General features: G+C 44.1%; 1 protein-coding gene across 1 annotated transcript in view; it reads left to right on the forward strand.

Annotated features, from left to right (window-relative positions):
• LOC144680673 (CUB and sushi domain-containing protein 1-like) overlaps positions 1-26,229 on the forward strand; it is a 2,611,816-nt gene that overhangs the window by 2,484,778 nt on the left and 100,809 nt on the right. The window contains exon 56 of the mRNA XM_078541910.1: positions 19,774-19,947. Coding sequence (XP_078398036.1) covers positions 19,774-19,947 — 174 coding nt within the window. The remainder of the gene's footprint in view (positions 1-19,773; positions 19,948-26,229) is intronic.

The following is a 26,229-nucleotide window of genomic DNA, read 5'->3' on the forward strand; positions in this document are numbered from 1 at the left end:
CTGACTATACTTACAAATTGCTTTGCTGCTGACGTATTTTAATGATTTAACATTCCTTTTACTAACTTAATTAAATGAGTCTTGCCACAGTTGAGTCACTGCTTTATCTTCATTAGTTGTTGTTAAAGACAAATGGCATCTCCTGTGCGGTATAAGACATGCACCTTTACCAGCCTCATAACTCAGGACACTCATTTTAAGGCTTTCACACATAATTTAGTATCAAACCCACTGCAGTTATGTCCCTTGAACCGAGACTTAATCCTTCATTTATCAATGCTTATCCGGATGCAATTAAATGTTAACACCTCTACTTACTGTTGAACACAATCTGTTACTATGGCGATATCATCGTTACACTAGTATCACAAGGCAGAGTGCATTTTACAGCTGGTGACTTGCTGAATGTGTTACCATCCATTTACATTGCAGCAGCAGTCTGCCTTCGCCAGTTATGCTATAATGTATAGGCGCAGCATGCATTTCCTGGCTGTAAAGGCAGTACCTCGTCATTGACATGGGCCTGCAAGACTTGTTTTTCAGGCACCAAACTGGTACCTCAGACTTCAATATGATGGGTGAGGCACCTATGGCCATTATGGTTTGGGCTGCTTCATATAAGTTCCAGATACTTGACAAAATTTGTGATTAGAATATTTAAATGAGTGCTTTTCACTTGTGGTGGGGGCCTTTTATGTTATTCGGCTGCCACACCATGTGATGAACTTGCCCAACAACTCAGTGTTAACTGGCAGGAAAAACACGTTGTGGCACCTTTGTTTCAATCAGGCCATCTGGTCACAGGCTGGCTACAAGACAAGAGATATCCCTTTCAGACCTGGCTCCTGACCCCTGTCAGACACTTGGGCACAGCTGCAAAGCTGGTCTACAATGAGAGCTCCACTGTCACCAGAAATGTCATCAAGCAGACAATTGCTGTGCTGAAGCAACATTTCCATTGTCTGCACCATTTGGGAAGAACTTTGCAGTACAGCTACAAACAGGCATCCAGATTTATGGTCATCTGCTGCATACTGCATAATTTTGCCATCACATGAAGCAAGTCCTTACCCCCACTCGCCTGTACTGCATGCAGTGCATGGGGAGGAAGAGCATAAGCAGCATTGTCAACTAGTGCCCCGAACTATCAGAGCTTTCAGAGAACAGCTTGTAAAAGAGGATTTCATCTGACCCATCTCCAGTACATCAGCAGTCCTGCAATGTTCATCTGCACTGTTGTCACAACTACCATCTGATTGCCTTCCATGAAGGCGCTTCAGATGGCCAAAGTGGGTGACCTCGGACAGCACTAGTTATTGAGGGAACGGCTACAGATTGCAGCATCCCACCATTAGCCTGGGGCAGTCTGATCTGATCTGGCTGCTTATGTAGTAGTAACAAGGTCACTGATGTAGTGTGTGGCGCTAGAGGAGATATGCCATCCTCCTGAGAAAAGACAGAAGCTCCCTTGGAGCTAAGGCCACTCTCCTGAGACTGTGCCTCAGCTCTCCCTGTGCTCCACAGGGAGCAGACTGCAGGAATGATGTGACTGGAAACCCTTGACTGCCAGGACAAAAAATGGTAGCTGCCTGAGCTTCCAGGACAGCAGTGTCAGAGCTGTCAGCAGAGGCAACAGTATGTCGGATACCCCTGTCATTTTTATGGAGATAACTGTTCAGTCCTCATTGGACAGAATGGTCTCTGTACTCTGCACAAAGTGTTGGCAGACATTTGAGCTGGTCTCCTCCATGTTCTAAACCGCTGTACTCACTCTTGCTGGCTGGCAGCCCAGTACATCTAGCATTTTGTTGGTGTGCCCATTAAGCTTCTTTGGTAGCCTGGGCCCTCAATGTCCGCAGCAGAGCTAGCATGTGATTTTGCCTCTGAAGAGCTGGCTTTTCTGTGTGTGTGAGAATCCAAGGAGATGGAAGTGTAATGCAATGATTGTTAGAGAGTGAATGGAGAAGGGGAGTGGTGTATTATGACTTAGGAGACTAAAGGTGGGGGACTTGCACAGAAAATAAGAGAGCAGCATTGTTACATTACCAGTGGGGTCATTGAACTTTTCCCAGAATTTCAGCAATGCCCTAGGTCCTAACCATCTAAAATTGACCTCCTCAGCAAATTGTCCAACTGACAGCGAAGGTATTGCCTGAAGGACTCTCTATGCCCTTGGGGTGAGCAGCGGTGGAGAAGGGGAGGGTGGTTGGGTGGGAGGGAGTGGCAGATACCTCAATCAGGGCCTCCCCTCAAATTAGCATCAGAGAATCTTGAAATCATGTCAGGATTCCTTGCAGACATTTTTGTTCTCTGTTCACTGCTGGCTGGCTTTAAGTAGTATCAGTAAAGCTTGATTTCCCAATCCCTCTGGGTCTCACTGGTCTCGTGCCTGACTCATGATGAGTTGCAAGCACCAATTTTTTGTGGTCCTTGTGACTAAGTTTTCAGGCAGGTGTAGCAAGCCCCTTGTGTGCTTGTTTTCAGATGAAATTGAGTTTCGAGAACATGTTTTCATCTCACTGGTGAATGCAAAGCACCAGTCCAAGCAGACCTAACTAGCTGTTGCTGCCAGTTACTGATATTTTTGTGTGTCCCAAGCAGAGTGCTCACCTTTACTATCAATGTTATTTTACCCGCCTCTGAAAACAAAGCCACAAATAAAGCCAACAGAAGTTTATGCATAATCTCGTCTGTCGTGTTACTGCCAGTAATCTGAAATCCACTCCATTGGGAAGATGCCAGCGTATAGCCAGGCAGACATGCCACAGTGAGTCACCACTACTTGAAACAGTTCTCCCTATCAGAAATGTGAAAGTAGCATTTTCATTAGCCATGGAGTTCCTGAAACCCCCAATTTAGAGTATTACAAATAGTCAGCTCTTTCCAACTGTTGATTAACTCTTCACTTGCATCACAATCATGTCACTTGGATTTCATATCTTTTTAGCATAGAGTCCTTCCGCCTAGGAGGGAGGGCATCCAATTTCTGAGGCATTGGGACCAGTTCTGGAGCAGGTGGGACCTGCACAAGCTGGACTGGTTACATCTCAACAGGACTGGGACTGATACACTCACAGGGAGATTTACTAGTGCTGTTGGGTTGAGTTTAAACTAGCTTGTCAGGGGGGTGGGAACATGAGGGGTGACCCAAATTGGAAGAAAATAAAATTGGTAACAGGAAGTAGTAGTGAGACCAGAAGGCAGGAGAAACAAAGCAGAACATTGAGTATGCTTCGAATGTGGAATGATGTCAAAAAGACAAAGTTAATGGCACTCTACCTGAATGCGCGTAGCATTTGCAATAAGGTAGATGATCTAAAGGCATAAATAGAGGTAAGTGGGTGTCAAGTGCCATGTCAGTGACAATAATGTGATGAAATTTAACACCAGATCGATCTTTGATACACATCAACATCTCAAAAAAAGACAGAGTTGCCAATAGTTGAGCATAATCATCGATGTTTCAGTCTTGCCTAGTCAGTAAGAGGCATTTATCATGAGCCAAAGGTTAAATTGTTTGCCAATAGGAATTCCTGGCACAAAAATAAAATACTGCAGATGCTAGAAATCTGAAATAAAAACAGAAAATCTGGGAAATGCTCAGTAGATCAGGCAACATATGTGGAGAGAGAAAAAAAGAGTTTATGCTTCAGGTCTGATGAAGGATCATTGGCCTGAAACGTTAGGCGGAATATTCCCATCCCGCCTGCAGTGAGTTTCATGGCAGGCAGGAGGGGAGAATCCAGCGGCAGGCAGAAAGTCGGAAATCCACCGATGGGTTTATGGCAGGTCGGTTATCCTGCCGATTCGTGGCGTGAATGACATTTGCATTCGTTAACATCTCACGAATGCTCATTAAAACAGCTGCTCACCAGAATCTTGTCACGCCTTCCAATCTTGCGTCATGCCAGCTAGAAATTACGTTGGCCTCAAATCCGTTTGAAAAGGGGTGGCGTGCACAACTCGGACCTCTGTTCACTGGTAACTTCGAGGTGAGTGAAACTTACATAGCCTGCCATAGTGCGGCGCCAGTCTTGTTGCAATGAATTTCAGACTGTTGGGGCTGTAGCGTTGGTCTGCCCCTGCTGTTTGCCTACATTGTGCCGAAGAACACCACTGTGCTGTGGCACTCATGCAGGCCTCCACGTTCAGAAACTAGCCGGGGGTGGGCTGTGAGGCAAGGGTGGGGTTGATGGACACCAGGTGGGCAATGGGGAAGAAAGGCTGTGGAATAGCAGTGAGGGGGAAGGGCAAACACAAGGGGGCCAACGGGAAGAAAGGCTGTGGAATAGCAGTGAGGGGGAAGGGTGAACAAAAGGGGGCCAACGGGGAGGGAAGGCTGTGGAATGGCAGTGAGGGGGAAGGGCAAACAAGGGGGGACCTTTCTGGGGCCGTGCTCTAAATTCTTGTTGCCGCAGGAGTGAACAGGAGTCTGCTTAGAAAGAAAGGAGGAATTCTTCCTTGCGGTGAAAGCCACTGAAAGTCAATGGCTTCATTAGCACTGTTAAAGGGAAACTTAGAACTCAGTGGCTTCACATCACATTCACTGCATCTCAAGAGTAACACATAGGAATGTAGAATTTAGGAATGCAGGCAATAATGAAGGAGATACAGCTATATCATATATGGCATTCCATCAATGAAGGCCTGTCACATGTTCATCAGATTTGACGCTCCTAATGAGCCAAAGGGCATCCACTCACAGCAGTCACATGGGAACACCACCACCTGGAAGTTCCCCTCCAAGCCACTCACCATCCTGATTTGGAAATATATCGCCGTTCCTTCACTGCCGTTGGGTCAAAATCCTGGAACTCCCTCCCTAATAGCACTGTGGGTATACCTACATCACAGGGACTGCAGCAATTCAAGAAGGCAAGCTCACCACCACCTTCTCAAGGGCAATTAGGGATGGGCAATAAATACTGACCTAGCTAGTGATGCCCACATTCTGTAAATGAATTTTAAAAACTGGTCATTAAAATCAGAGATCATAAGACATAGGAGCAGAAGTAGGCCATTTGGCCCATCAAGTCTGCTCCGCCATTCAATGAGATCATGGCAGGTATGATAATCCTCAACTCCACTTTCCTGCCTTTTCCCCATAACTCTTGATCCCCTCACTGATTAAAAACCTGTCTATCTCAGCCTTGAATATATTTAACGACCCAGCCTCTACAGCCCTCTGCGGTAAAGAATTCCACAGATTGACTATCCTCTGAGAGAAGAAATTCCTCCTTATCTCTGTCTTAAATGGGCACCCCCTTACTCTGAGATTATGCCCTCTGGTCTTTGACTCTCCTACAAGGGGAAACAACCTCTCAGCATCTACCCTGTTAAGCCCCCTAAGAATCTTATATGTTTCAATAAGTCGCCTCTCATTCTTCTAAATTCCAATGAGTTTAGGCTCAAACTACTCAACCTCTCCTCATAAGAAATCCCTCCTTACCCCGGATCAACCTAGTGAACCTTCTCTGGATTGCCTCCAATGCCAGTATATCTTTCTTTAGAAATGGGGACCAAAATTGTTCACAGTATTCCAGGTGTGATCTAACTAGTGCCTTGTATAGTTTTAGCAAGACTTGCCTATTTTTATATTCCATTCCCTTTGAAATAAAGGCCAACGTTCCATTTTACTTCCCTATTACCTGTTCAACTTCTATGTTAGCCTTCTACGATTCATGCACAAGGACTCCCAAATCCCCATCTGCTGCAGCCTTCTGCAGTCTTTCTCCATTTAAGTAATATTCAGCTCCTCTATTCTTTCTGCCAAAGTGGATAACCTCACATTCTCCCACATTATATTCCACCAACCAAGTTTTTGCCCACTCACTTAACCTGTCTATATCCCTCTGTACACTCCTTGTGTCATCGTCACCACTTGCCTTCCCACCTATTTTTGTGTCATGTGCAAACTTGGCGATAGTACATTCACTTCCCTCATCTAAGTCATTAATATATTTTGTAAATAATTGAGTCCCCAGCACTGATCCCTGTGGCACTCCACTAGTTACAGGTTGCCATCCCGAAAATGCCCCCCTTATCCCAACTTGCTGTCTTCTATTAGTTAGCCAATCCTCTATCTATGCTAATATACTACCCCCAGCACCATGCATGGGCTCTTATCCTATTATGCAGTACCTTATCAAATGCCTTTTGGAAGTCCAAATATATTACATCTACTGGTTCCCCTTTATTTATCCTGCTTGTTACCTCCTCAAAGAATTCTAATAAATTTGTTAGGCATGATTTCCCCTTCATGAAGCCATGCTGATTCTGCTTGATTAGATTATGCATTTCTAAATGTTCTGCTATTACATCCTTTATAATAGACTTCAACATTTTCCCAATGACAGATGTTAAACTAACTGGCCCATACTAACCTGTTTTTTGTCTCTCTACCTTTTTTTGAATAAGGGTGTTACATTGGTTGTTCTCCAATCCTCTGGGACTTATCCAGAATCTAAGGATTCTTGGAAGATTACTACCAGTGCATCCACTATCTCTGTAGCTACTTCCTTTAATATCCTAGGATGCAACCCATCGGGTCCAGGGGACTTATCGGCCTTTAGAATAGTTTCCCTAGTACTTTTTCTCTAGTTTGTTATTGTATTTATTTCATCCCCCTTTTGCCCCTTGATTATTTAGTATTTTTGTAATGCTATTAGTATCATGAAGACTGAAGCAAAGTATTTATTCAACTCCTCTGCCAGTTCCTGGTTTCCCATTTATTATTTCCCCAGCTTCATTCTCTGAGGGGCCTATGTTCATTTTGGCCTCTCTCTTCCTTTTTATATATTTAAAGAAGCTCTTACTGTCCATTTTTATATTACTTGCTAGGTTACCCTCAGAGTTTATTTTCTCCCTTTTTTTTGAACATCTTTTGTTGGTTTTTAAAACTTTCCCAATCCTCTGGCTTACCACTAATCTTGGTCCCATTGTATGTTTCTTCTTTCAATTTGATACTGTCCTTAACTTCCTTGGTTAACCATGGTTGGTTTATCCCCTTCCTTGAATCCTTCTTCCTCACTGGGATATATCTTTGTTGAGAGTCATGAATTATTTTCTTAAACATCTGTCATTGTTCATCAACCGTCTTTTCTGCTAAACTCCTTTCCCAGTCCACTCCAGCCAACTCTGCCCTCATTCCATTGTAATTACCCTTATTTAAGTTTAGCACAGTTGTTTCCAACCCAAGTTTCTCTCACTCAAACTGAATGCTAAATTCTACCATATTATGATCACTGTTTCCTCAGGGACCCTTTACTCTGAGACTATTTATTGAACATGCCTCATAACACATTACCAGCTCGATAATAGCCTGATCCCTGGCTGGATTCACAACATATTGTTCTAAGAAACTGTCCCAAATACACTCTATGAATTCTTGCTTGTGGCTACTTCTGCCAATTTGATTCTCCCAATCTTCATGAAGATTAATGTCACCCATGATTAATGTACTGCCCTAATTAGCTCCTGATTTATTCTCTGTCCTACAGTATAGGTACTTCAGGGGGCCTATAGCCTACTCTCACCAGTGTCTTCTTCCCCTTGTTATTTCTGACCTCTACCCATATGGATTCTACTCTTCCGATCCAAGATTCTTTGTTGCTATCGTACTTATTCCACCTCGTACTGACAAAGCTACCCCACCACCCTTTCCTTCCTGCCTGCCCTTTCGAAAAGTCACATACTCCTAAATATTTAGTTCCCAGCTTTGATCTCCTTGTAACCATGTCACTGAAATCCAATAAGATCATACCCAGTAACCTCTATTTGTGCTGTTAATTCATTTATTTGTCCGAATACTACGTGCATTTAAGTAAAGAGCCATTCATTTTGCCATTTGACCATTTTTTTCCCCTTTTGACCCTATTTGCTGCTGTTTTTTGATGTTTGTACACTCTGTCCCTTCCTGTCACACTCTGGGTATCATTACCTAAATAGCTGCCATGCAAGTTTGGCATTTCCTTTTGTTTTGTAAGCCTATGTATCCCCTTTGCAGAACCCTCCCCCCCTCTATTAAGTCTAAGACCTTCTCCACAGCCCTAGTTATTTGGTTCGCCAGGACACTGGTCCCAGCACAATTCAAGTGAAGCCCATCCCACCAAAACAGCTCCCTTCTACCCCAGTACTGGTGCCAGTGCCCCATGAGCTGTAACCCATTCCTCCCACACCAATCTCTGAGCCAGGCATTTAACCCCTTGTCTTTATTTACCCTATGCCAGATTGCCTGTGGCTCAGGGAGCAATCCAGAGATTATTACCTTGGAGGTTCTGCTTTTTAATTTAGCTCCTAACTGTTCAAATTCTTTCAGCAGAACCTCCTTTCTAGTCCTATTGGTACCAACATGGACGATGACGACTGGACCTCTCCCCTCCCACTCCAAATTCCTCTCCAGCCCCAAGGAGATACCCTTAACTCTAGCACCAGGCAGGCAACACAGCCTTCGGAACTAACGCTCACAGCTGCACAGAACAGTGTCTATCCCCCTAATTATACTGTCCCATACCACTACTACGTTCCCATTCCCTCCTCTGACTTGAATGGCTCCCTGTACCACGGTGCTGTGGTCAGTTCGCTCATCTTCCCTGCAGTCCCCACTCTCATCCATACAGCTTGCAAGAACCTTGTAACTGATTTACAGTTGCAGGGACCGAGGCTCCTCAAATGCTACTCCCTGCGTTCCGAAACCTGCTTCACCTGCAGCCACACCCTCCTGTCCTTCATCACAAACCAAATTTGAATTACCTGAGGGGTGTGACTGCCACCTGGAACAAAGTTTCCAGGTTACATTCCCCTCCCTGAAGTGGTGCAATGCCTGCAGCTCGGAGTCCAGCACCTTAACGCGGATCCAAAGTCCTTCGACCTGCAAACACTTGGTACTGATGAGTTCGCTCTGGATCACCTTGATGCCCAGCAGCTCCCGCATGCTGCAGCAGCAACACACCAAGCCGTCCTGCCATTGCTGTCATATTTTATTCAATTTATTAATTACTCTAGTATCCCCACTCTTTACACTTCATTGCAATTAATTTTTTACACACTAGTATTGACCTTGTACTTAACAAGCTATCTTAAGAAAAAAAGGACTAGAGATCTAAACACAAACTAAAGACCTTACTTTACTTTAAAGACTAGAAGTACTCACCAATCAGCTACTCTCCATGCTCTTTTCGCTCTCACGCTTTTTAATGGTCCCACACTCTTCTCTCACTGTTAAAGGTCGCGCTCCTCCCACACTGTCGCTGTAAATGGCCACGCTGCTTCTTTCACACTCTCGCTGTAAATGACCAAGCTGTTTCTTTCACACACACTCGCTGTAAATGACCACGCTGTTTCTCTCTCGCTCGCTCTCTGTAAATGACCACACTGTTTCTCTCTCACTTGCTCACTGTAAATGGCCACGCTGCTTCTCTCATCTCGCGCTCTAAATGACCACACTGTTTCTCTCTCACTCTCTCACTGTAAATGACCATGCTGTTTCTCTCTCACTTGCTCACTGTAAATGACCATGCTGTTTCTCTCTCACTCTCTCACTGTAAATGACCATGCTGTTTCTCTCTCACTTGCTCACTGTAAATGACCATGCTGTTTCTCTCTCACTCTCTCACTGTAAATGACCACGCTGTTTCTCTCTCACTTGCTCACTGTAAATGACCATGCTGTTTCTCTCTCACTCTCTCACTGTAAATGACCACGCTGTTTCTCTCTCACTCTCTCACTGTAAATGACCACGCTGTTTCTCTCTCACTCTCTCACTGTAAATGACCATGCTGTTTCTCTCTCACTCTCTCACTGTAAATGACCACGCTGTTTCTCTCTCACTTGCTCTCTGTAAATGACCACGCTGTTTCTCTCTCAATTGCTCTCTGTAAATGACCATGCTGTTTCTCTCTCACTCGCTCACTGTAAATGGCCACGCTGCTTCTCTCATCTCTCGCTGTAAATGACCACACTGCTTCTCTCTCACTCTCTCACTGTAAATGACCACGCTTTTTCTCTCACTCGCTCTCTATAAATGATCACGCTGTTTCTCTCTCACTTGCTCGCTGTAAATAACCATGCTGTTTCTTTCTCACTTGCTCACTGTCAATGACCACACTATTTCTCTCACTCTCTCACAGTAAATTACCACGCTGTTTCTCTCACTCTCACAGTAAATGACCACGCTGTTTCTCTCACTCTCTCACTGTAAATGACCACACTGTTTCTCTCACCCTCTCATTGTAAATGACCACGGTGTCTCTCTCACAGTAAATGACAATGCTGTTTCTCTCACTCATTCACTGTAAATGACCACGCTGTTTCTCTCTCACTCTCTCGCTGTAAATGACCACGCTGTTTCTCTCACAAACTCTCACTATAAGTGAGTCATAGAGTCATAGTCCTAGAGGTCTACAGGTCAGAAAAAGGCCGTTCGGCCCATCAAGCCTGCATCAGTCAAACAAGTACCTAACTCTTCTAATCCCATTTTCCAGCACTAGGCCCATAGCCTTGTATGCCAGGGCATCGCAAGTGCACATCCAATACTTCTTAAATGTTATGAGGGTTTCTGCCTCTACCACCCTTTCAGGCAGTGAGTTCCAGATTCCCACCACCCTCTGGGTGAAAAAATTCTTCCTCACATCCCCTATAAACCTCCTGCCCTTTACCCTAAATCTATGTCCCCCGGTTATTGATCCCTCCACCAAGGGGAAAAGTTCCTTCCTGTCTACCCTATCAATGCCCCTCATAATTTTCTACACCTCAATCATGTCCCCCTTCAATCTCCTCTGCTCCAGGGAAAATAACCCCAGCCCATCCAGTCTCTCCGTATAACTAAAACTCTCCAGCCAAGGAAACATCCAGGTAAATCTCCTCAGCACTCTCTCTAGTGCAATCACATCCTTCCTAGAATGCGGATTCCAGAACTGCATGCAATACTCTAGCTGTGGCCTAACCAGCGTTTTATACAGTTCCAGTATAACCTCCCTGCTCTTATATTCTATGCCTCGGTTAATAAAGGCAAGTATCCCATATGCCTTCTTAACCACCTTATCTACCTGTCCCGCAACCTTAAAGGACTGGTGGACGTGCACATCAAGGTCCCTCTGATCCTCGGTACTTCCCAGGGTCCTACCATTCATCATGTATTCCTGTGCCTTGTTTGTCCTGCCCAAGTGCATCACCTCACACTTATCTGGATTAAATTCCATTTGCCACTGATCAGCCCATGACCAATGACCACGCTGTTTCTCTCCCACTCTCTCACTGTAAATGACCACGCTGTTTCTCTCCCACTCTCTCACTGTAAATGACCACGCTGTTTCTCTCCCACTCTCTCACTGTAAATGACCATGCTGTTTCTCTCACACTCTCTCACTGTAAATGACCACGCTGTTTCTCTCACACTCTCTCACTGTAAATGACCACGCTGTTTCTCTCACACTCTCTCACTGTAAATGACCATGCTGTTTCTCTCACACTCTCTCACTGTAAATGACCACGCTGTTTCTCTCACACTCTCTCACTGTAAATGACCACGCTGTTTCTCTCACACTCTCTCACTGTAAATGACCACGCTGTTTCTCTCACACTCTCTCACTGTAAATGACCACGCTGTTTCTCTCTCACTCTCTCACTGTAAATGACCATGCTGTTTCTCTCTCACTCTCTCACTGTAAATGACCACGCTGTTTCTCTCACACACTCTCATTGTAAATGACCATGCTATTTCTCTCACACTCTCTCACTGTAAATGACCATGCTGTTTTTCTCACACTCTCTCACTGTAAATGACCACACTGTGGAGGGATATGGTCAAGCAGAGCCACAGCACGAACAGGAGGGTCAGGAGGAGAGACCCAGACAATGGAGGAGACTCACTAGACTTAGGGTCTATCGATCAAGAGTTTCCTATTTACAAATGAGTGAGAGGCAATGGTGTGCACGTCTGCGCTTGTCCCGAGATCTAGTACATCACATATGCCTCATTCTTCATAAAGACCTGATGCCACGTGGAGTTGGAGGGTATCCTCTGCCAGTGGCTTTGAAAATGACCACAGAGCTAAATTTCTTTGCTTGTGGCTCTTTCCAGGGATTAACAGGGGACCTGTGTGGCATCTCTCAGTCCACAACACATTGATGCATAAAGGAGGTCACAGATGCCCTTTACAGGAAGGACCATCATTATGTCAGGTTTGCTTTGGACGAAGATAACGAGGCTGCAGGATTCACTGGCTTCGCCACCACCTAATGATGCAAACACTGCTATGATTGAGATGTGGACATGCCGAAGGATCTCCTCCTCCCGTGCATCTCTTTTTTTCTGCCACTACAACTGAAGAGACACAAATGCCCCTAGATAATCAATGCTGATGAGCTGCCCTCACTCAATGGTGTTCCTTGAGGAAGAAGGGTTAGAAACGCTTACATCGCACACTTCAAATAAAGATTTAAACACATCTCCCTGACATCACACAAAGGTGCAGAGACTAGTTCAACAGATGTTGACACCACAGGAATGTGAATCTCACAGTGGGGCACTATCACTGCGTGGGAGGATGGCTAGACTTCAAAATAAGAAGATTCTGAAGAACAAAATCACAACACCTTCAGTTGACCAAAACATTCACAAAACCATCAAGTGTATTCACAAAAGTGCAATTTCTTTGTGTGTATAGCACACCAGTGACCCAAAAGTGACATCAGTTTTTCTTAACTTTCCCAGCTCAATCGCTACGCCTGGGTGTAGCCCCGATATTCGCAGCAGAAGTGTAGGTAGCCTACTGACTGCTATGTCCCGATGTGTGTGATGACCTTGCCAGAGGTCCTCTGGTGGCATGTGGCCTGGAGGGCTCAAGCCTAATAAGGGTAACCTGCTCAGGGGCAGAAGCGCCCTCGGCGGCCTGAGAAGCTGGAGTGGATGGGGTGACAGGCAGAGGGGGCTGTGAGTGGCTGCACACCCTTGGACTTTCCTGCGAGGAGACCCCCAGGGTGTCCAGCTGACGCTCATCCTCCCTGTGGGTGCCCGAGGGCCCCGTCCTGAATCCTGCAGGAGATTGTGCACCCGGAGTGAGGTCGAGGTGACTCGCCCCCATGTTGCCTACATCCTAATGCACGCACCAAAGTGTGTAGCCATGGAGTGTAGGGCCAAGCGCAAATCCAGCAATATCTGCTGGACCAAGGTCTCCATGGTGGTCGCCAGCCTCCCCATGGTGACCTCAGGAGCTCGCATGTCGGAGCCACTGCATCAGACAGAACACGGATGGACTCCTCCATTTTTCATTCTAGTCTGCTGAGTGACCGTCGAATCTCTGCCTGAATTTCCAGCATTGAGTTGGCGGCCGCTGCCAGAGGCTCATCATCTGACTCGAACGGAGTGGGTGGCTGGCCTCCAGCAACCTGCCGAGTGCCGGAGACCTGGGCTGTCCCTGCCTCCGACTGCTGTGGGGACGTGTCAGTGAGGTGTTCTCCAGAAAGTGAGCCCGAGCCTAATCTACACCTGTGTTCCATCTACGTGCATGTCTCTGAGCTAGTGGAGGGTGCATGTGAGTGCAGTGACGATTCCTCCAGAGCTTCCTCTTTGGACGTAGTCTGGTGGCTTGCACTGATGCTTGAATGGCTTGGGGGCCTCGATCTGCTGGTGCCTCAAGGATAGAAAATAGAGTTTCAGTTAATGAGCGTAATCTAGATAAGACTGCACGTCACTCACTGTGATTGTCAGGATTTGATGAGGTGATGGAGTTGTAATCCGCGCTAGGTTGCTGGGAGAGGCAAATTTTGCCTTCCCCACAGGAACGATCGCTGTCCTCCCCAACTAGCTCGACTGCAACCTCCTCAAACTCATTGAGGGCGATGATGTCGGCCGTCCCTCCCCTGGTCTGAGATCTTTCGTGCCTGTTGTGTGCCAGTTTGGCCTTTATGAAGGAGAAAGAAAGGTATGTGATAAGAAGGGATGGAGCAGAGGTTGGGTGAGATGCGTGTCCCCTGTGTGTGGTGAGCCCTCCCCAGAAGGGCCAGAGGATGGAGCGTGAGCAACGTGATAGTTAGGATGGTGAAAGTCTCAGTGAGATATTGAGCCTTGATATGTATACCCCGCTAATGGTTGTGTGAGAACCCTGAAGGGAGTAGCCGTTTGAGCGTATGATGCCATGATGAGAGTTTGATATTGGAGGGAGTTGAAGGATGACTTATCCTAGTAGACTGGATGAGATCATTTGTTCTCTTCCTGCACTGGATGGCATTTTGGGCGCGGTTCCCAGCCGACCTGCTCTGCGATGGCTTCCCAGGCCAGAGAGTGAGGCTGCTGTGCTTCCTGCCACCATCCCTGGGATACAGGACTTGCCTGTGCACCCACACTCCTCTGATCAAGGCCTGGAAGGCCTGGTGGGTGAAGCCGCCTTGAGGCTTTCAGCTGCCGCCTTCTGGCTGAAAGGCATCTCTGCACATGTCCAGAAGACAGGTGAGCTGGAGGGAGTGAGATTGTGTGTTGGACTGGCCTTTAAATGTGGCGCCCGGACCTTCGACCCTGCCATCCGACAGTGAGCAGACGAATCAGCTCCCGACCCACCAGACGATTTGGCCCGATACTCACCTGTGCATAATTAATGACCATCCAAGCGCGGAATTGGGCGTGAGTTCCCACCATTCTGGCCAGTGGGGTGGGCGCCACAGAAGCCGCCCGCCACCGTACTTAGTTTCATAAATGGAAAATTCCACCCGTTAACGCTGTTTCTCTCTCCATAGATGCCATCTGACCTGTGCAGAGTGGTTTCTGTTTTATTTTGGCATTCCTGGCAAATTGGTTTCTGCCTGTCTAAGCTGTTTGACAGTCCATCTATTTTCTTTTTTTTCTTCCTCTCTCCCTGTGAGAAACACTACTGGAAAAATTGTAAAGAATATTGTTGGAGATGTTTGAATGAAACAAACAGGAATGTTTGTTCGTCCACAATATTACCTCCTGATCACGTTTAATAGCCAGAGATTGATGCTGTGGGTTCTTCCAGTCATACTCTAATGTATACCAAGCAAGTAAAGTTTAACAGAGAACTTATAAGGACAAACAGCATAGCACAATGTTCTTATTCCATTCTCCATGCAACACCATAAATATCTGCTCCCAACTACCCACTATCTAGGGTTCCTGCTCTCACAGACTAAAATCATATACTGGCATAGCCAGGTAACCTAAATAATATTACAAAAAGCTGATTAAAAATAAACATTTATCAAATGTAAGCTATCATGTTTCTATTCATGTTTATATCATCTGACTAATCAAATGTTAATAAGGTTTGAATTCATATCTAGAAGTAAATCTGGGCTGGTAGATGACACTGACCATTTTTGTGCTAAAATACAAAAGTTTAGACCAAGGACAGATTTTTTAAAAAGGCTTGCATTTACATAGCTCTTTTCACAAGTACTGAATGGCTCAAAGCACTTTAGAGCCAACAAAGTATTTTTGAAGTGCAGTCACTGTTATAATAAATGTGGCTGCAAATTTGCACTCCACAAACTTCCACTAAGAGCAATGTGCTAGTGACCAGATAATCTGTTTTGTGATGTTGATTGAGAGTGAAATATTGGCCAGGACACCAGGAATAATTCTCTGCTCTTCTTCGAAATGGTGCCATGGGATCTTTTACATTCGTCTGAAAGGTCAAACGGGGCCTCATTTTGACATCTCATCCGTGAGTCAACACCCCTGACAGTACGGTACTAGAATGTCAGCTTAGCTTTTTTTTGTGTTCAGTTAAGGCATGCAGTGGAATTTGAACAGAGAACCTTGTGACTCAGAGGTGAGACTGCTACCAACTGATCCACGGCTGCCACTCAGTGCAGGTTCACATCCGGATGTCCTGAATTCCAGATTTCAGCTGTGCCAAACACGGTGGCTGCAGCGTCTCCTAATAGTGGCAGAGAGAATCCGAAGATTAACGCATGCTTGGGCAGCCCAGGTCAGCTCCCAGTGCACGGCTCAGTTCATAGCACCCTCGCCTTTGAATCAGAGGGTTGTGGGTTCATGTCCCACTCCTGGAAACCAAGAACTGTGATTGTACTCAAAAGAGTTGCAATCTGTGACTGTTGATAACTCGAAAGAGTATCCTCTGAGCTCTAATGATTATCAAACCAGGTGAATGAAAATAAAAGAAAATTAGGGAAAAAGTAGGGGGCCAACCTTTAAACTGTACACGTGGAAACAAGCAATGTTTAAGAAAAACAGTAAGAACTAGGTTTGGAGAAGACTTTCAGAGCTGATTGTCAGAAAACGTTAAATCTTAACGGAATGTTGAAAGTCAAGACACTGATAATTCAGCAACTTTAAATTCTCACAGCACATTTTGAGGAGCAGATCCAATTGCCCTCACTGAAATTCTAATATAAAAAGCAATAGCTATCTTGCCAAAAGTAACTTGAAGAAGGCAAAGGCTTCAATTCAACCTTTGCCATTTTCATTGTTGTGGCAGACATTCAATTTCCACCAGCCTTAGCAAACTAACAACATAGAATTTCAATTACAATATTAATTTATTTCTCACTTATTTTCTCTCAGCAGAAATGCATTACATTTATGCTTACCAGCTTATTGTACATTTGGTGCCTATCTTTCAAAAGTTAAATCATATTTGACCATGAAACACAGCGCTAATCACACGGAGGAATTTAATTCCCAACTAGTCATTTATACCTGAGAGCTGTGAAAGCTGTTCTGCAATTAGTAATTCAACTATCAGTTGCTAATCCAATAAAATGTGTCTTTCTCATTTTTGTTCGAACTTATGCAGGCTTTGATTTTTGCATTTTTAAAAGATTAATGGACACATGGGTTGGTTTCATTGTTATTGGTTGGATAGTTAACTGTATAAGTCTATTGTATCTACAATCAAAATGCAATGCAGTAAAGGGGGTAAATCAGTAATGCACCAATCAACAGCAAATGGTGGTCTGACACGGGTACCTGCTATAGAACAGTGTACAATAGAACCACCATGTTACTTTTCATCTCCATGTTACTCTCTAGTCAAGGGAAGAGGGACCTGGGCATGCATAAGCATGCTTACTAACATCAAAACCTTTGTGAAATTTTAAATGCCAGCAAAAGCCAGTGGGCTACTAATTTCAAAAACTGAACTGACTGCCTCTGAACATTCTGAAGTTTATCCTGTGCATGTTAAGAGTTCCACTACAGCCAATATAAAGCCAAAGGTGTAAAACTCCTCAAGTAGTCTCATGCTGCCTTTGTTATGAGCAGGTTGCCTGGAGATTGCTGTAGTCTGGTGAATGGTCATTGGCAATTCTGATCTGTTGCCCAATTGCCTACATATTTTCTTTTTTGTTGGGGACATTATTGTGGAAGAGATGATGTCAGCTGCATTTCCATCTATTTCTACAGCTTTTCTGATGGAGTTATAATTAAAGCTTGAAGTCCTGCCCATTCACATTTGTTTTTTTAAATGGGCTTACCACATGCTGCCCTCTATTGTTTTCTTGGCAGTGGGCTAATAAAATGTTCGGTATAGCACATATGGCCTTCCCACATTCGCTGGCCTGCCCATGCCAACTGGCCAACTGTATGTGGCCATAACTTCTGGGCTCCAGGCAGACGTATTTGGCGGGTTGGGGGGGTACCCCAAAGATGCGCAGAGGAACCCCCCACCCCCCCGGAAGTGCATAATTCCCCTGGACTGGGAACCATCCGAAAATGCAATTTAAATCACAAACTTCGGGTAGTTCTGACTGGGTTACATCAATAGTTACCTGAAAAACGTTAGAAGAATTAAAACCTCTTCTAACTTCTGCGTAACTAACAGACCCACATCGACCACCCCACAGGACTAAAGAAAAGCCCGCCCTGCAGCAATAATGCACTGCCAGTGGGCTAAACAACAGAGAGTGGGACTCCTGCCCCCCCCCCCCTCCCCACAAACCCCCGCAGTGGGAGGAGGACCCACTGCTGGCCACTCTAGCGGTCCCAGGAGCCCCAGACTTGAGTCATAGGCATTGCTAGGACTGCAGGTAAACCCCAGGATGAAGACATCCAAGATGGCCTGACCCAGATAGATCCGGGGTTTTAGATGAGGAAGGATCAGAGCTTAAGGAGAGAGGTGGAGGTGGAGGTGGGGTGGGTTTTAGAGGCCAGGTGGGGGGGTAACATCTTGGGGTTGCGGGGTGCCCCTGATGCACACAGTGAAGCCCCCAAATGATGTGCCCCTTCCTTTCCACACAGTTGTTTTAAAAATGGCCTTCCCACATTCGCCGGCCTGCCCATGCCAACTGTATGTGGGCAGTTTAATATTCGGTATAGGTGGCTTGGGAACCAGCTCAATTACGCATTAATTATCTTTGTAAAATTGGTGGGCAGAACTGCCAATTTCAGCATCCACACCATAACTTTTTATGGGAACCGGGTTGAGGGTGGGTGGGAAGGCAGTATGTTAACCACCCATCATGTTTTGTGTGTCTCTCCACTGAAAACATGCCTGGTGGTGGGGGGTTGCCATAAAACCTAGCCCTAAAAGTCTAATGTGTGTTAGCTTATGGAGATAGGACTGATATTCAGAAGTCTTCATTGAAGTTGTGCATTTTACTATTCAAGACTTTAAGTGGCCTTTTCGTGGGGATGGAACAAAAGTGCGCAGATGTATAATTTCATGTCACAGGCCTGCATTCCAGTTTACCAGCAACATCTAGCCCAGAGTGATTTTTGGGAACACTGGATCAGGGGTGGAATGGCTACCCATCACAAGCAGTGGGAGCTAGCTAAGGTCTTTAAAAAGCCAATTAAGGCCATTGATTAAAGGTCGAACAAACTTTTCCAGTCTTTTTTGCAAAAACTGCTGAAACATTGCTTTCCCTTTCCTTTCAGAGTTGGTGGATCTCCTGCATTTTGCTGCATTTTGTTTTTCTTTCAAACCTGCTTGAGTTTTAAACCTGATGTTTAGGTGTTCTGTACTTTCCAACTCCCCCATTTTCTGACTTTCTTTTAGGACAGCCCGCCTTTGTTATTTAACATCCCTTGTTTCTTTCATGTTGCTTGTTTCTGAAATGCTTCTGTTTATTACTTACCTGAAATGATTTGTTCCATCATTCAGCAATTGTTCCACTGACTTTCTTACTGTTCTCCCTATTCCCTGATCTTAATAATATTCTTGTCAATCTCTAACTTTTTTTGGTTATAAACCTGGTTGCCTTGTTGTATATTCCCAATCTTTATCGGTCCTGTTTCAGATTACCAACATTTGCAGTATTTTTGCTTTTTACTTTCTGAATGCTGGCCCCATATGAATGCAGTCAGTGATACCTCTGAGGCATTCTGTAATTAAAACTGGTTATCCACCATAGTTAAGGAGTGACAGTTTGTACATTAGTTTATGTTTCATTATTTATTAGACATTCTATTTTAAATAGCCTTTAGATTGATAAAAATTGAAGATGTAAAAAGTGAGCCCCTATGGTTGGGTGCATATATTAATAACACTTTCAAACATAGTAGGTGTAATTCGTTAAAAACAATATACTGCGGATGCTGGAAATCTGAAACAAGAACGAAAAATGCTGTGAAAACCCAGCAGGTCAAACAGCATCTGTAGAGAGAAAAACAGAGTTAATGTTTCGGGTCCGTATGACTCTTTTTGTTTTAGATGTCATTCGTTCCTTGTTTTTGGAGAAGATATCTGCAAGTGTGTGAAAAACCGTTGTTATAAAGTATTAAATACAACACTTCTGTATTGGTTTTATGGCAAATCCTATAACTTCAGCTCTGATAAAGGTAATTTTGTTTTACAGCTATTTCATGTGGTCATCCAGGCATTCCTGTAAATGGTGAGCTTTCTGGGGACAAGTTTACCTTTGGTTCAGTAGTTCGCTACTCTTGTGTTGGAGCTCGAACTTTGATTGGAAATAATACTCGTATTTGCCAAGAGGATAGTCACTGGAGTGGTTCTCTCCCTCATTGCTCAGGTACAATAAATGTATTTCTTTTAATAATGCAAACAACATGGAAATTACTTTGTCTCAAAGACTGGATCGTGCAGTGTCTGCGATTGAACATTGGGCTCAGGATTAGAATCCAGTTCAGACTGCCAACATTAAAGGCTCCTCCTTTACTGACTTTAATGATTACAATGTCTCATCTGCCCCCCTTCATCTCCTGCCCAAAATCTTAAATCTGTGTTCCCTGGTCCTTGCACCATCAGCTAATAGGTATAGTTTTTCATGTATATCTCATCCAAACCTGTCATAATCTTGTACACCTCTATCAAATCTCCCCTCAGCCTCCTTTGCTCCAATGTAGGAACATAGAACTTAGGAGCAGGCGTAGGCCATTCGGCTCTTCGAGCCTACTCCGCCATTTGATAAGGTCATAGCTGCTCTGGCTGAGGTGTCAACTCCACTTTGCCATCTGCCCCCCCATGACCCTTAACCCCCTTGCCTATCAAAAATGTACCTAACTCAGCCTTGAATAAATTCAATTACCCAGCTCCACTGCTTTGTGGGAAAAGAATTCCGCAGACTAATGACCCTCTGAGGAAAAAAAATCTCCTCATCCCCGTTTTAAGAGAGAGACCTCTTATTCTTAAACTATGTTCTTAAACCCTGTTCCAGTATCTCCCAAAGTGGAAACATTGTTGATAGAGGTATTCAAGATCCTGAGGGGTATGGACAGAGTAAATAGTGAGAAACTGTTCCCACTCAAGAGAGCATCAAGAACTAAAGGCACAGATACAGAATTATCAGGAAAAGAAGTAATAGTGATGTGAGGAAAACATTTTTCTCACCCAGAGGGTGGTTGGAGTCTGGAACAAATTCCCTGAGAGGGTGGTGGAGGCAGGTTGGATCGAGTTATTCCAAAAGTAATTGGACTGCTATGTAAAAAGAAAGAATACAAGGTTATGGGATAAGGCAGCAGAGTGGGGCAAGGTAGAATGCTCTTTCAGAGAGCCAGTGCAGACTCAATGGGTTGAATGGCCACCTTCTGCATTATGACCCTCTCTGTATTCACCCTGTCAAGTCCCCTAAGGATCTTATATGTTTCAATAAGATCACCTCTCATTCTTCTAAACCCCAGTGGGTATAGGCCCAACCTGTTTACCCTATCTCTGTAAGATAAGCCCTTCATTCCATGAATGAGTCTAGTGAACCTTTTCTGAACTTCTCGAACCGAACTGCGTCAATGCAATCTCCCATCCCTGGGGCCATTCTGGTAAATCTCCTCTGCATCCTCTCAAGGACCCTCATATTCCTATTGTTTCATGGAGATTTCTTATGAAAGGAAGATGAGGAAGGTAGCTGATGTTTTCTGCCAGTCAGAAGGAGAAGAGGGAACCAGAGTTGGAAAATGGGAGAGGAATAGAGAGGCAACATTGAGTAGGAGCGGAATAGGGAGGCAACATAAGGTAGGAGAGGAGGAGGGAGGCAACATTAGGTAGGAGAGGAGGAGGGAGGTAGGATGCAGTGGGGACCAACAACTATAAGGTGACAGAGAGACATCAGTTGAAGCAGAAATATCAAAGTTTATAGAGCTGTGCTACCACTGAAAAACAACTTTTGAAAAGTAATGCAGTCACAGTACAAGTTTGATGTGCTTCGAGCCAGTAGAGTGAAAAGAAATTGTTACTCAATTCCGTATATTGAAATAAATTTAATTACCTTCAAATATCTGGATATTGCTCTGAAATGGTGCATGTAGATAGGATAAACTGACCAATACAACAGGGGGAGTGTAAACCTCTGCAAACATCTTTATGTCAATTCTTTGTTATTTTGCATTTGCCTTTGTAAGACAGCCAAGAATAAGCAGTCTTATTACATTTTCTGTATGGGCAGAATTTTCTGCCTGCCGGGCGGGCGGGCCCGAGCCAATCTCCGGCGGGCGGGGAGCCGATCCCCGCCGGAGAAGCGGGACCCGCCGCCATTTTACGTGGGCGGGCCATTTAAGGCCCGTCCAGCATGACGTCCGCCAGGAAGCGCTATGTGCTCCCTGTGCGGGCTGGAGGGAATTCCCCAAAAGTGAATGTGCGCTCTTTCGTGCATGCGCACATCTCCCTGAGGCTAAGTGCTGCCTCAGGGAGATCGCTGACACTTTTAAAAAACATTAAAAGTAGAAAAAAATTCCTTAACATGTCCCCCTCATGTGACAATGTTACATGAGATGGGACGTGTTCATAAATTACACTGAAACTTTATTAAGCTGTTTAAAATCCTACATGAAACCTCATCTCGTCAGTGGATGAGGTTTCATGTTTTTTCTATTGCCCGCCGGAGCTCCTGGCCTTCCCACCAACCTTAAGGTTGGACGGGCAGGTCCTTTAATTGTTTTAATGATCCTGTCAATGGCCTCAATTGGCCATTGACATGTCGGCAGGTGCACAGCTGATTTCAGCCCTATGTATATAAATTCTGGTTATATATAGGAACGCTTTTAGTCTCTCTGTCTGCCCCGAATTAAGGTTGGCGGGCAGGCCAGGAGCCCCGGCGGCAAATAGAGAAAACATGAAACCTCATCCAGCGGCGGGATGAAGTTTCATGTCGGATTTTAAAAATTTTAATGAAGTTTTCCTGTAAATTATGAACATGTCCCATCTCATGTGACATGTCACATGAGGGGGACATGTTAGGGAATCTTTTTTTCTGTTTTTAATATTTTTCAAAGTGTAAGCGATCTCCCTGAGGCTGCACTTTGCCTCAGGGAGATGTGCGCATGTGCGAAAGAGCATACTCTCGCTTTTGGGGAATCCCCGCTCCCCGCCTGCACAGGGAGCGCGTAGCGCTTCCCGGCGGATGTCACGCTGGGTGGGCCTTAATTGGCCCGCCCACGTAAAATGGCGGTGCGGCCCGCTTCGCTGGCGGGGATCGGCTCCCTGCCCGCCGGAGATTGAGTCGGGCCCGCCCGCCGGACAGGCAGAAAATTCTGCCCATGAGCTGGGACATGTCCATTAATTTTATTAGAAACTTTTAAAACACTTCGAAAACATTCATGAAACCTCATCCCGCCTGTGGATGAGGTTCCATGAAAAATGCGTAGGCCGCATGGGCTCTTCACCTGCCCACCAACCTTAAGGTTGGACGGGCAGCATTGCTAACAAGTTTAATTGGTTTTTTAATAGCCTTAATAGGCCTTTGACAGTTCGGCGGGTGCGCAACCACCTCCTGCGCGCGCCTGCCAAACACAATATCTAAATGACGCATGGTGACATCGGAACGCGCAGCTAACGTCACCGCGCATCATTTTACACCTCGGCAAGCGGGCCCCGCCCCCACTTGCCGAGCCAAAGATTCTGCCCATGGATTCGAGTAGATAGCTCTAGTGGTTTGGATAACACAACATGGGTTTACAATAATGCAAATTGTCTCCCTCTCAATGGAAATAATGTTGATCCGTAGATTCACTTAAATACAGTTAACCTTTGAAAATATGGAATTGAAATGAGTACTGGTAATTGTATTAACATAGCACTTTGTCTTAAAATATATTATTGAATTGCCCCATTAACCTAAATGTGACAAGAGGATATTCTTGCACACTTATTGGTGTCTTTGAGTCACTGTTCTTGCCCTGCTCTCTGCTGCTGGGTAGAGGCAACCTAAAAACAAGCATTATTCTTTAACATAGAATTCCAGCTCCTGTTGAATTTGAAGTTTGACTGACTGATAGAATGAATAGGAACAATTTAAATTCTCCACTTGTGATATGGTGCTGGAAAGGTTTGGTACAGCTGTTTCTTGCCAGTAGCTCTAAAGCATAAAACAAAGCAAGAAGAGGCAATTGAGAGATTTCAATAAACGTACAAATATTTTCATGTACAGGAGTATCAGGAAATAGAACCTACATCACTTTTAATGGTGACCATTAGACTTAATAAAAATACCATTGAAGGCTTGACTGGTTTAAAAAAAACCTGCTCCAGTGAGGATCTGAGCCACACAGACCAGGATATAGATTTTAATCTTCCTTCGCCAATAGACAGTAAACAGCCAGACCAACTTAGGGGTAATAAGTTAACCCTTTGTATGCCTGAGCTAGAAAGAGACATAATCTGTTTGGGTTCCATCACCAAATCACTATCAAGGAACTTTTGCTGAAGAGTGTGGCTGCATGAATGTTAGGTCAGGATGAAGATGGGTCCATTTTCTGAATGTGCCAGAGTGTGATAAGCAACCTCGGGATCCCACCTCAGCATAAATCAGCACCTTTAGAAATAGGAGGGATGATATTCAAATTTTTTTAAATCCTCAGCATAAGTTCCTGCTGACAAATTTTAACAGCCTTTATCCAAAATTAGAACACTTCTGTTGAGTATGATAACTTTCCCAAACTAAATTCTGTGCAGCATGAGAAGTTGACTTTTAGCACAATAGGCCAAACAAAACAGTAAAGGAATTATAGTGCTAAAAAGCAACAGAGTCAGCAATATCCACTTGGGACTTCAGCTGAACGATGCAGATAATAATGAAAATTAATGAGTGCTCATAGGAAGCTGGAATCACCACTTCCTTGGCAATTTAAAAAAAGCATCATTGGGAATTATTGGTCAGCATATTGCCTTGTTGACTGATGTAATTACTAAAAAAGCACTTACTAAGCACTCCGCCATTGATTCAGGAGCTTGTCTTAATTCGGAAACCACCTCACTGATCACCCAGCAAGGTGCTTTTGTTCCTCTGTTCTGAGCAACTGGTGGTACGTTTCCAAAATTATCGGACAGCTGTTCAGGCAATTAGCAACAGTTGGCCATAGTGAGTATTGACATGGGAACCTTCACATTTTATGATGGTTCCTGTTTGCAATGCTGTTGGAAACACAATGTATTTCAGAATATTGAGCTGCAGGGAACTAACAAATGCAATTTGACAACCATGTAGTAAGCATGTTAAACATTAAAATGATAGAAATGAGGCTTTGAGCAGGCTCGATTTTCCTGCTATAACATTTCCTTCACTAATACTGTTGGATGTACTTTATAAATTATAATTCTTTAATGTATTGCAGTTATGATATTTTTAATTTTAATGGTCATTAGAATGTTTAGTGCTTTATATAGACGCTGTTGCTGAGAATGTTATTAGCAACTATACTTCAAACGTAGTATGCCTTATTAATAGTTAATATTTGAGATAATAGCAGTCAACTTTGTGGCATTATTGAGTGTTGGCTATACAATTTAGAATGAAAATGCATCAATATGATACTTACGAATGTAATTATAAGTAAACATTTTATCAGAGGATTTTAAAATATTCTGATTCATAATGTGGAGATGAGAGGCAAAATTACCAACAAAATTATTGTTTGGATGCTTAACCCACACCTACCAATATGTTCTATGCTTTTTTAATAAAGGTCATGTGAAATTAATTGGCTTAATGCCGTCATGAAAAGTAACAGAGGGGAGTTTGATATGAAGACATATTTGTTTGTAAACATAATCAGCAGTAATTTCTATTCAATAATTGGGAAACTGAAAATGCAGTGAAACCTTGCATAAATATCATTATTCCATTGTGCTATTTAGCAACAGGTCTGATAAACTAGTAATTATATTAGAATTTAAACCAATTGTTTGTGTTAATACTACTCAAACAAACCAAATCAATTTTAATCAATATTAGGAAACTTCATACGCAAAGCAACTGCCCACAGTTGGTTCCAAATGGGTCATTTAGGTATGCATTTAACGTAAGCCAAACACAAAACCTAATGTAGAATTCCACTAGAATGAAGCAAATTTAATTCATTGTATGAAGTCATTCACTGCCATTGTATGAAATCATAGTGCACCCAATCATATCCCATTCACAGGTATTGTGTAAAATCACAATTCATCCCCAATCATATCCCATTCACTTGTAAATGCAAAATCACAGTGTGTTCAATTAAATCCTATTCAGTCCTATTTCACTTTATTGAACCACTTCCTGGTTACTTTCAATTAGACTTCCTAAGGATTAAATTGGTCACTTGAAATTTCAACATGAAATCCAAAATGCATGCACACACTCATCAATAGTACATCTGCTGGACACCATCTTGACATTTGCTTGCACGCACATAATGATGATGGGCAACAAGTTTTGGGCGTGAATTAATACCCACTGTTAATTTGAAACTACCACTGCCATTTTGGAGCACCACATGCCAGCCAACATCCAGTCATAACCTCGCATAGCTGAACACAATGTTAACAGGCAAGAGTGGCATGGAAGAATGAAGAGGAGTCATGCAGAGCGGAATAAGCTTCTAGA

Source organism: Cetorhinus maximus, chromosome 5 (genome assembly GCF_964194155.1).
Source record: "Cetorhinus maximus chromosome 5, sCetMax3.hap1.1, whole genome shotgun sequence".
Lineage (NCBI taxonomy): Eukaryota > Metazoa > Chordata > Chondrichthyes > Lamniformes > Cetorhinidae > Cetorhinus > Cetorhinus maximus.